The 12,500-nt window shown below is 43.6% G+C and overlaps 1 protein-coding gene across 1 annotated transcript in view; it reads right to left on the bottom strand.

Annotated features, from left to right (window-relative positions):
- LOC118382370 (exostosin-1a-like) overlaps window positions 1-12,500 on the bottom strand; it is a 74,047-nt gene that overhangs the window by 12,959 nt on the left and 48,588 nt on the right. The window contains exons 4-8 of the mRNA XM_052515460.1: window positions 11,566-11,698; window positions 9,859-9,977; window positions 4,163-4,258; window positions 3,722-3,811; window positions 3,009-3,169 (exon numbers count right to left, since the gene is read on the bottom strand). Of these exons, the coding sequence (XP_052371420.1) occupies window positions 3,009-3,169; window positions 3,722-3,811; window positions 4,163-4,258; window positions 9,859-9,977; window positions 11,566-11,698 (599 nt within the window). The remainder of the gene's footprint in view (window positions 1-3,008; window positions 3,170-3,721; window positions 3,812-4,162; window positions 4,259-9,858; window positions 9,978-11,565; window positions 11,699-12,500) is intronic.

Below are 12,500 nucleotides of genomic sequence, written 5' to 3'. Positions count from 1 at the left end.
ATTTGGTCCTGCCGTACATACCTACACGTACGCTACGGTCACAAGACGCAGGCCTCCTAATTGTCCCTAGAATTTCTAAGCAAACAGCTGGAGGCAGGGCTTTCTCCTATAGAGCTCCATTTTTATGGAACGGTCTGCCTACCCATGTCAGAGACGCAAACTCGGTCTCAACCTTTAAGTCTTTACTGAAGACTCATCTCTTCAGTGGGTCATATGATTGAGTGTAGTCTGGCCCAGGAGTGGGAAGGTGAACGGAAAGGCTCTGGAGCAACGAACCGCCCTTGCTGTCTCTGCCTGGCCGGTTCCCCTCTTTCCACTGGGATTCTCTGCCTCTAACCCTGTTACGGGGCTGAGTCACTGGCTTGCTGGGGCTCTCTCGTGCCGTCCCTGGGGGTGCGTCACCTGGGTGGGTTGATTCACTGTTGTGGTCGGCCTGTCTGGGTTGGCGCCCCCCTTGGGTTGTACCGTGGCGGAGATCTTTGTGGGCTATACTCGGCCTTGTCTCAGGATGGTAAGTTGGTGGTTGAAGATATCCCTCTAGTGGTGTGGGGGCTGTGCTTTGGCAAAGTGGGTGGGGTTATATCCTTCCTGTTTGGCCCTGTCCGGGGTGTCCTCGGATGGGGCCACAGTGTCTCCTGACCCCTCCTGTCTCAGCCTCCAGTATTTATGCTGCAGTAGTTTATGTGTCGGGGGCTAGGGTCAGTTTGTTATATCTGGAGTACTTCTCCTGTCCTATTCGGTGTCCTGTGTGAATCTAAGTGTGCGTTCTCTAATTCTCTCCTTCTCTCTTTCTTTCTCTCTCTCGGAGGACCTGAGCCCTAGGACCATGCCCCAGGACTACCTGACATGATGACTCCTTGCTGTCCCCAGTCCACCTGGCCATGCTGCTGCTCCAGTTTCAACTGGCCTGGGCCCTAGGACCATGTCCCAGGACTACCTGACATGATGACTCCTTGCTGTCCCCAGTCCACCTGGCCATGCTGCTGCTCCAGTTTCAACTGTTCTGCCTTACTATTATTCAACCATGCTGGTCATTTATGAACATTTGAACATCTTGGCCACGTTCTGTTATAATCTCTACCCGGCACAGCCAGAAGAGGACTGGCCACCCCACATATGCTCTCTCTAATTCTCTCTTTCTTTCTCTCTCTCGGAGGACCTGAGCCCTAGGACCGTGCCCCAGGACTACCTGACATGATGGCTCCTTGCTGTCCCCAGTCCACCTGACTGTGCTGCTGCTCCAGTTTCAACTGTTCTGCCTTATTATTATTCGACCATGCTGGTCATTTATGAACATTTGAACATCTTGGCCATGTTCTGTTATAATCTCTACCCGGCACAGCCAGAAGAGGACTGGCCACCCCACATAGCCCGGTTCCTCTCTAGGTTTCTTCCTAGGTTTTGGCCTTTCTAGGGAGTTTTTCCTAGCCACCGTGCTTTTACACCTGCATTGTTTGCTGTTTGGGGTTTTAGGCTGGGTTTCTGTACAGCACTTTGAGATATCAGCTGATGTACGAAGGGCTATATAAATACATTTGATTTGATTTGATTTTAGTGGTAATATCTACAGGTAAAGACAGGTAGTGGTAATATCTACAGGTAAAGACAGGTAGTGGTAATATCTACAGGTAAAGACAGGTAGTGGTAATATCTACAGGTAAAGACAGGTAGTGGTAATATGTACAGGTCGTGGTAATATCTACAGGTAAAGACAGGTAGTGGTAATATCTACAGGTAAAGACAGGTAGTGGTAATATGTACAGGTCGTGGTAATATCTACAGGTAAAGACAGGTAGTGGTAATATCTACAGGTAAAGACAGGTAGTGGTAATATCTCCAGGTAGTGATAATATCTCCAGGTAAAGACAGGTAGTGGTAATATCTACAGGTAGTGGTAATATCTACAGGTAAAGACAGGTAGTGGTAATATCTACAGGTAAAGACAGGTAGTGGTAATATCTACAGGTAGTGGTAATATCTACAGGTAAAGACAGGTAGTGGTAATATCTACAGGTAGACAGGTAATATCTACAGGTAGTGGTAATATCTCCAGGTAAAGACAGGTAGTGGTAATATTTACAGGTAAAGACAGGTAGTGGTAATATCTTACAGGTAAAGACAGGTAATGGTAATATCTACAGGTAGTGGTAATATCTCCAGGTAAAGACAGGTAGTGGTAATATCTACAGGTAAAGACAGGTAATGGTAATATCTACAGGTAGTGGTAATATCTACAGGTAAAGACAGGTAGTGGTAATATCTACAGGTAGTGGTAATATCTACAGGTAAAGACAGGTGGTGGTAATATCTACAGGTAGTGGTAATATCTACAGGTAAAGACAGTATGTGGAGGTAGTGGTAATATCTACAGGTAAAGACAGGTAGTGGTAATATCTACAGGTAAAGACAGGTAGTGGTAATATCTACAGGTAAAGACAGGTAGTGGTAATATCTACAGGTAAAGACAGGTAGTGGTAATATCTACAGGTAAAGACAGGTAGTGGTAATATCTACAGGTAAAGACAGGTAGTGGTAATATCTACAGGTAGTGGTAATATCTACAGGTAAAGACAGGTAGTGGTAATATCTACAGGTAGTGGTAATATCTACAGGTAAAGACAGGTAGTGGTAATATCTACAGGTAGTGGTAATATCTCCAGGTAAAGACAGGTAGTGGTAATGTCTAGAGGACAGGTAACATTAGTTGGGAGTCAGAGTTCATTCAGCTCCCCTATAGCTGTTTTGATATGAAACAGTGAAAGCTGAGGGCTCAACGGCATCCCGATCCTACTCCTGGAGAGCTAACTACCCTCCTGCCCCGTTTTGTTTCAGCCCTAATCTAACAAGCCTCAGTCTTCTCACCTGTGGTATATAGCAGCTCCTGTCAGGACCATAGAGTAGTCAGCCCTAATCTAACAAGCCTCAGTCTTCTCACCTGTGGTATATAGCAGCTCCTGTCAGGACCATAGAGTAGTCAGCCCTAATCTAACAAGCCTCAGTCTTCTCACCTGTGGTATATAGCAGCTCCTGTCAGGACCATAGAGTAGTCGTTGGTCCACTTGGAGGTGTAACCCCACCTCTCCTTGTTGCTGTCCCAGAAATGACTCCTGGCCGGGTATCCCACAATCCTCTCTGGGAAACTCTGCCACACCGTGAAAGCAAAGTCCACCTGCAAAAACGGGAGAGAGAGTGGTTTAACATTGAGCACCTATAGCTCGTAATACAACTACAGTATATGACGCAATCCTTCCATTCAGCTCATCTGTTGTGACAGTGCATCCAGCATATATAGATGAAGTTGACCGTTTTTGTCATTTATATAAAATGGTGAACACCGGGCTATCTGCATTGTGTCTCACCCACCACCCGCCAACCCCTCTTTTACGCTACTGCTACTCTCTGTTCATCTTATATGCATAGTCACTTTAACCATATCTACATGTACATACTACCTCAATCAGCCCGACTAACCACACTGTCTGTATGTAGCCTGTCTTTTTACTGTTGTTTTATTTCTTTACTTATCTATTGTTCACCTAATACCTTTCTTGCACTATTGGTTAGAGCCTCTAAGTAAGCATTTCACTGTAAGGTCTACCTACACCTGTTGTATTCAGCGCACGTGACAAATAAACTTTGTTTTGAGAACTGGGCCTAAAATAGAACCCTGTGGTACCCCCTTTAGTTTACATACGGTAATAAACTCCTGGCAGTAACTCACCTCCGTAGTAGAGAGAACCGTATCCTCGTCCAGACTCAGAACGGCGTCTGTTGGTATTGTGTCATAGGGCAGGAAACGACTGCTCATCACCTGAAGACACAGCAACAAACAGTAAGGCTCGTCACTGCAACAACAATCAATACAAGTACCTAGATATCTTAGAACAATCATTACCCGTGACTAGAATGTGCTTACTTGGGCTACATTCAGACTTCTCTCTGTATCCATCAGCACATTGATGTATGTGAAGCTGTAGGAGAAGAGGACTCACCTTGCTCTCCCCATCTATGACCAGGACAGGTACTGAGGACTCACCTTGCTCTCCTTCATCTATGACCAGGACAGGTACTGAGGACTCACCTTGCTCTCCTTCATCTATGACATTACATTACATTTACATTTAAGTCATTTAGCAGACCAGGACAGGTACTGAGGACTCACCTTGCTCTCTCCATCTATGACCAGGACAGGTACTGCTGTGGCAGGCCAGCGATGTTTGGCCGGGAGGGGCTTGTCACAGTTCCATAGGACGATCACCTGGAAAAATATGACAATATTACAAAATATTACATGAAATTACGTTTTCATTCGGATGGATTATATCACAATCAAAAGCTACTACATTTAATCCTAGTAAAATTTCCCTGTTTTAGGTCAGTTAGGATCACCAATTTATTTATTTTTTTAAATTGAAATGTCAGAATAATAATAGTAGAGAGAATTATTTCTTTCAGCTTTTATTTCTTTCATCACATTCCCAGTGGGTCAGAAGTTTACATACACTCAATTAGTATTCGGTAGCATTGCCTTTACATTGTTTAATTTGGGTCAAATGTTTTGGGTAGCCTTCCACAAGCTTCCCACAATAAGTTGGATGAATTTTGGCCCATTCCTCCTGACAGAGCTGGTGTAACTGAGTCAGGTTTGTAGGCCTCCTTGCTCGCACACGCTTTTTCAGTTCTACCCACACATTTTCTATAGGATTGAGGTCAGGGCTTTGTGATGACCACTCCAATACCTTGACTTTGTTGTCCTTAAGCCATTTTTCCACAACTTTGGAAGTATGCTTGGTATCATTGTGCATTTGGAAGATCCACTTGCGACCAAGCTTTAACTTCCTGACTGATGTCTTGAGATGTTGCTTCAATATATCCACATGTTCCTTCCTCATGATGCCATCTATTTTGTGATGCGCACCAGTCCCTCCTACAGCAAAGTACCCCCATAACATGATGCTGCCACCCCCGTGCTTCACGGTTGGGATGGTGTTCCTCGGCTTGCAAGCCTCCCCTTTTTCCTCCAAATATAACAATGGTCATTATGGCCGAACAGTTCTATTTTTGTTTCATCAGACAAGAGGACATTTCTCTAAAAAGTACGACCTTTGTCCCCATGTGCAGTTGCAAACCGTAGTGTGGCTTTTTTATGGCGGTTTTGGAGCAGTGGCTTCTTCCTTGTTGAGCGGCCTTTCAGGTTATGTCGATATAGGACTCGTGGATATAGATACTTTTGTACCTGTTTCCTCCTGCAGCTTCACAAGGTCCTTTGCTGTTGTCCTGGGATTCATTTGCACTTTTTGCACCAAAGTACGTTCATCTCTAGGAGACAGAACGCATCTCCTTCCTGAGCGGTATGACGGCTGCGTGGTCCCATGGTGTTTATACTTGCTTACTATTGTTTGTACAGATGAACATGGTACCTTCAGGCGTTTGGAAATTGCTCCCAAGGATGAACCAGACTTGTGGAGGTCTACAATTTTTGTTCTGAGGTCTTGGCTGATTTATTTTGATTTTCCCATGATGTCAAGCAAAGAGGCACTGAGTTTGAAGATAGGCCTTGAAATACATCCACAGGTACACCTCCAATTGACTCAAATTATGTCAATTAGCCTATCAGAAGCTTCCAAAGCCATGACATCATTTTCTGGAGTTTTCCAAGCTGTTTAAGTACACAGTCAACTTAGTGTATGTAAACTTCTGACCCACTGGAATTGTGATACAAGTGAATTATAAGTGAATTAATCTGTCTGTAAACAATTGTTGGAAAAATTGCTTGTGTCAAGCACAAAGTAGATGTCCTAACCGACTTGCCAAAACTAGAGTTTATTTAACAAGAAATGTGTGGAGTGGTTGAACAACGAGTTTTAATGACTCCAACCTAAGTGTCTGTAAACTTCCGACTTCAACTGTATATGAATTATGATAACCTGATATAAAAGCACACATTCATGTAACATTGATAGAGATGCAGGTTTTCCTACTTACAGAGCATGTAGAGGTCTGTAGTTTTTTTTTTAATCAAAGGTGCTTTGCAAGTAACAAAACCTGCAAAATCGGGCAGTGTATCAAATACCCCTACATTATTCATCTCATATGCATACGTATATACTGTACTCTATATCATCGACTGCATCCTTATGTAATACATGTATCACTAGCCACTTTAACTATGCCACTTTGTTTACATACTCATCTCATATGTATATACTGTACTCGATACCATCTACTGTATCTTGCCTATGCTGCTCTGTACCATCACTCATTCATATATCTTTATGTACATATTCTTTATCCCCTTACACTGTGTATAAGACAGTAGTTCTGGAATTGTTAGTTAGATTACTCGTTGGTTATTACTACATTGTCGGAACTAGAAGCACAAGCATTTCGCTACACTCGCATTAACATCTGCTAACCATGTGTATGTGACAAATAAAATATGATTTGATTTGATTTGATTTCCCCACTGTATATGGGTGACAACATGACATGTGCAACACAGAGATGTATAATTATACATCTAAACTCAAAATAACAAGGTTCTTGTTGCAGAAGGAGTTATATTTCTGGGTACATTCTATCAATGCCAACCACGTACAGCATGGCGCTAGCTGTTACCTAGACAAAAGTACTGTGACTTGGCCCGACCTGCCACCAGAAGAGCCAAAAAAATCTACTTTCAACAAGGTCAGGTTGCTGAGGGATTTCTGGGTTCATTCTTATGACTCATGATGAGCACATATGGGCATGTGGTGCTGGGAGTGACCTGGGCACAGTGTTGAGATGTGAGTTAGTTAGTCTACCTGGGCACAGTGTTGAGATGTGAGTTAGTTAGTCTACATGGACACAGTGTTGAGATGTGAGTTAGTTAGTCTACCTGGACACAGTGTTGAGATGTGAGTTAATCTACATGGACACAGTGTTGAGATGTGAGTTAGTCTACCTGGACACAGTGTTGAGATGTGAGTTAGTTACCTGGACACTACCTGGACACAGTGTTGAGATGTGAGTTAGTTAGTCTACCTGGACACAGTGTTGAGATGTGAGTTAGTTAGTCTACCTGGACACAGTGTTGAGATGTGAGTTAGTTAGTCTACCTGGACACAGTGTTGAGATGTGAGTTAGTTAGTCTACCTGGACACAGTGTTGAGATGTGAGTTAGTTAGTCTACACAGTGGAGATGTGAGTTAGTTAGTCACAGTGTTGAGATGTGAGTTGAGTCTACCTGGACACAGTGTTGAGATGTGAGTTAGTTAGTCTACATGGACACAGTGTTGAGATGTGAGTTAGTTAGTCTACATGGACACAGTGTTGAGATGTGAGTTAGTTAGTCTACATGGACACAGTGTTGAGATGTGAGTTAGTCTACATGGACACAGTGTTGAGACACAGTGTTGAGATGTGAGTTAGTCTACCTGGACACAGTGTTGAGATGTGAGTTAGTCTACATGGACACAGTGATTGAGATGTGAGTTAGTTAGTCTACATGGACACAGTGTTGAGATGTGAGTTACATGGACACAGTGTTGAGATGTGACTACATGGACACAGTGTTGAGATGTGAGTTAGTGACCTGGACACAGTGTTGAGATGTGAGTTAGTTAGTCTACATGGACACAGTGTTGAGATGTGAGTTAGTTAGTCTACCTGGACACAGTGTTGAGATGTGAGTTAGTCTACCTGGACACAGTGTTGAGATGTGAGTTAGTTAGTCTACATGGACACAGTGTTGAGATGTGAGTTAGTCTACCTGGACACAGTGTTGAGATGTGAGTTAGTCTACCTGGACACAGTGTTGAGATGTGAGTTAGTTAGTCTACCTGGACACAGTGTTGAGATGTGAGTTAGTTAGTCTACATGGACACAGTGTTGAGATGTGAGTTAGTTAGTCTACATGGACACAGTGTTGAGATGTGAGTTAGTTAGTCTACATGGACACAGTGTTGAGATGTGAGTTAGTTAGTCTACATGGACACAGTGTTGAGATGTGAGTTAGTTAGTCTACCTGGACACAGTGTTGAGATGTGAGTTAGTTAGTCTACATGGACACAGTGTTGAGATGTGAGTTAGTTAGTCTACATGGACACAGTGTTGAGATGTGAGTTAGTCTACATGGACACAGTGTTGAGATGTGAGTTAGTCTACATGGACACAGTGTTGAGATGTGAGTTAGTCTACCTGGACACAGTGTTGAGATGTGAGTTAGTTAGTCTACATGGACACAGTGTTGAGATGTGAGTTAGTCTACATGGACACAGTGTTGAGATGTGAGTTAGTTAGTCTACATGGACACAGTGTTGAGACACAGTGTTGAGATGTGAGTTAGTCTACCTGGACACAGTGTTGAGATGTGAGTTAGTCTACCTGGACACAGTGTTGAGATGTGAGTTAGTCTACCTGGACACAGTGTTGAGATGTGAGTTAGTCTACCTGGACACAGTGTTGAGATGTGAGTTAGTCTACCTGGACACAGTGTTGAGATGTGAGTTAGTTAGTCTACCTGGACACAGTGTTGAGATGTGAGTTAGTCTACCTGGACACAGTGTTGAGATGTGAGTTAGTCTACCTGGACACAGTGTTGAGATGTGAGTTAGTTAGTCTACCTGGACACAGTGTTGAGATGTGAGTTAGTTAGTCTACCTGGACACAGTGTTGAGATGTGAGTTAGTCTACCTGGGCACAGTGTTGAGATGTGAGTTAGTCTACCTGGGCACAGTGTTGAGATGTGAGTTAGTCTACCTGGACACAGTGTTGAGATGTGAGTTAGTCTACCTGGACACAGTGTTGAGATGTGAGTTAGTCTACCTGGGCACAGTGTTGAGATGTGAGTTAGTCTACCTGGACACAGTGTTGAGATGTGAGTTAGTCTACCTGGACACAGTGTTGAGATGTGAGTTAGTTAGTCTACCTGGACACAGTGTTGAGATGTGAGTTAGTTAGTCTACCTGGACACAGTGTTGAGATGTGAGTTAGTTAGTCTACCTGGACACAGTGTTGAGATGTGAGTTAGTTAGTCTACCTGGGCACAGTGTTGAGATGTGAGTTAGTCTACCTGGACACAGTGTTGAGATTAGTTATCTACCTGGACACAGTGTTGAGTTAGTCTACCTGGACACAGTGTTGAGATGTGAGTTAGTCTACCTGGACACAGTGTTGAGATGTGAGTTAGTTAGTCTACCTGGACACAGTGTTGAGATGTGAGTTAGTCTAGTCTACCTGGACACAGTGTTGAGATGTGAGTTAGTTAGTCTACCTGGACACAGTGTTGAGATGTGAGTTAGTTAGTCTACCTGGACACAGTGTTGAGATGTGAGTTAGTCTACCTGGACACAGTGTTGAGATGTGAGTTAGTTAGTCTACCTGGACACAGTGTTGAGATGTGAGTTAGTTAGTCTACCTGGACACAGTGTTGAGATGTGAGTTAGTTAGTCTACCTGGACACAGTGTTGAGATGTGAGTTAGTTAGTCTACCTGGACACAGTGTTGAGATGTGAGTTAGTTAGTCTACCTGGACACAGTGTTGAGATGTGAGTTAGTCTACCTGGGCACAGTGTTGAGGTGTGAGTTAGTTAGTCTACCTGGACACAGTGTTGAGATGTGAGTTAGTCTACCTGGGCACAGTGTTGAGATGTGAGTTAGTTAGTCTACCTGGACACAGTGCTGAGATGTGAGTTAGTTAGTCTACCTGGTCACAGTGTTGAGATGAGAGTTAGTTAGTCTACCTGGACACAGTGTTGAGATGTGAGTTAGTCTACCTGGACACAGTGTTGAGGTGTGAGTTAGTTAGTCTACCTGGACACAGTGTTGAGGTGTGAGTTAGTCTACCTGGGCACAGTGCTGAGATGTGAGTTAATCTACCTGGACACAGTGCTGGGACTTGGCGACAGCCACCAGTAGCTTGAGGATGGGCTGAGACTGGGAGACCAGGGGAGTCACAGCATGGATGATCGCCGTGAACTTGGGACGAGGCTTGATACCTGAAACACAGACAAATGACAACAATATTCACTACATCAGAGCCACTTCCAGTCGTCCGTGCATACATTTACCAGTGTGCATGATCCCTGCAGGAATTGAACCTTTACAACCCTGGCACGGCTAACGCCAATGCTCTTACCCACTGAGCTACACAGGACGAAGGTCAAAGTCAACAATGTTCTCTAGATTATTTATATATTAACACCAAAGATGCTGGAAATGTGTCCCTCCTTGCATCTCATCATGATGCATTGTTTCAGGCACAGTCTAGTGTAACAGTATAACTTTAGACCGTCCCCCTCGCCCATACCCGGGCGCGAACCAGGGACCCTCTGCACACGTCAACAACAGTCACCCCTCGAAAGCATCGTTTACCCATCGCGCCACAAAAGCCGCGGCCCTTGCAGAGCAAAGGGGGAACCACTACTTCAAGGTCTCAGAGCAAGTGACGTCACCGATTGAAACGCTATTTAGCGCGCACTATTCCACCGCTAACTAAGCTAGCCGTTTCACATCCGTTACACTAGCAGGGACTTATTAGCCGGCTGGCTAAAACAGTCACTTTTACTGAAACATTGATTAATGTGCACTGTTCCCTGTAAAATATATCAATTCAACTCAACAGTGATATAGCCAATGAATACAGTAGCTAGCTGCCAGTCAGAATATTAAACACTAGGATCGTTCCTCATTAATTCTCCCAATCCAGTATCCCACTACTTCACAACTCCGCTCGTCTCTCCGATGGGTTGAAAGTCATCAGGGACTGAGAGAGAAAAGAGTAGCTGTTTCTTTTCACACATAAATAAGGCTGTGTGACAGCGGGTGATCGATGAGCTCCAGCCGTAGTTTCATCTGGCTCCGAATTTAATTTTTGGGGGGGGGGGGGTATCAATGATTGCGTCAGTCACCGGGTTAACATAACGACCTCCCAAGATGAAGGTTAGATTGAAGGACCTCATCCAGCCGTCTGAATTACCCTCGGACACCAAATCATCCACTTTGAAGGACCTCATCCAGCCATCTGAATTACCCTCGGACACCAAATCATCCACTTTGAAGGACCTCATCCAGCCATCTGAATTACCCCTGGACACCAAATCATCCACTTTGAAGGACCTCATCCAGCCGTCTGAATTACCCTCAGACACCAAATCATCCACTTTGAAGGACCTCATCCAGCCATCTGAATTACCCTGGACACCAAATCATCCACTTTGAAGGACCTCATCCAGCCGATATGTGACTGAACACAATTACTCTGGACCATGTGTAACTCTGTGTTGTTGTACCAAATCATCCACTTTGAAGGACCTCATCCAGCCATTGAAATAAAATAAATAAATAAATAAATACAACACAACCATCACAACAGATGGTTACGTTATGTTACAGTAGGACTCACCTGGCTTTGGCGAACGGGGAAGTCTACCAGATAGGAGGTTTAAATGGGGAACTGAACAGGGCCTAAAATAGAACCTTGCGGTACCCCTGTCATAATGCCCGGAGAACCAAATTCATGACCATCCACATGGATGAACTTTGATGCACATTTGAGATCTATATGAAGATCATTGCAGGACTCACCTAGCTTAGCATAGTGGAAAGGGAAGTCTCCCAGGTATGAGGAGTACTGAGGCAGGGAGTAGAGACCTCCGGGAAGACTGTTCCACATCAGGTTACTACGGGCTGCATGCTGGAGCACCCGGTCATGGATGATCTGGTGCAGGGAGAGAAACAGAGTCAAATCAACAATAGTAATAATCAAAGCTGCTAACGAGACAATTCACTGGTCGAGGATTACCTGAACCCTCAAGAGGCACCCAAGCAGAGCTACGTCCAAGAAGGCTTCTGAGTAGCTCTCTGACAAACACCTGTTACTACTACTAGAGGTAGTAGTACTAGTACTAGTACTAGTACTAGTACTAGTAGTAGTTGTATCAGTAGTAGTAGAAGTAGTAATAGCAGTAGTAGTAGTAGTAATAGCAGTAGTAATAGTAGTAGTAGTGGTAGTAGTAGTAGAAATAGTAGAAGTAGTAGTAGTAGTAGTAGTAGAAGTAGTAGTAGTAGTAGTAGTAGTAGTAGTAATAGCAGTAGTAATAGTAGTAGTAGTAGTAGCAGTAGTAGTAGCAGTAGTAATAGTACTAGTACTAGTTGTATCAGTATTAGTAGAAGTAGTAATAGTAGTAGTAGTAGTAGTAGCAGTAGTAATAATAGTAGTAGTAGTAGTAGTAGCAGTAGTAATAGTACTAGTACTAGTAGTAGAAGTAGTAATAGTAGTAGTAGTAGTAGTAGTAGTAGTAGTAGTAGTAGTATCAGTAGTAGTAGTACTAGTAGTAGCAGTAGTAATAGTAGTAGTAGTAGTAGAAGTAGTAGAAGTAGTAGTAGTAGTAGTAGTAGTAATAATAGTAATAGTAGTAGTAGTAGTAGTAGCAGTAGTAGTAGCAGTAGTAGTAGTAGCAGTAAGTAGTAATAGTAGTAGAAGTAGTAGTAATAGTAGTAGTAATAGTAGTAGTAATAGT

This window comes from Oncorhynchus keta, unplaced genomic scaffold, assembly GCF_023373465.1.
Source record: "Oncorhynchus keta strain PuntledgeMale-10-30-2019 unplaced genomic scaffold, Oket_V2 Un_scaffold_26089_pilon_pilon, whole genome shotgun sequence".
Taxonomy (NCBI): domain Eukaryota; kingdom Metazoa; phylum Chordata; class Actinopteri; order Salmoniformes; family Salmonidae; genus Oncorhynchus; species Oncorhynchus keta.
The sequence above is the reverse complement of the archived record's forward strand: the minus strand, read 5'-3'. Positions and strand labels throughout refer to the sequence as shown.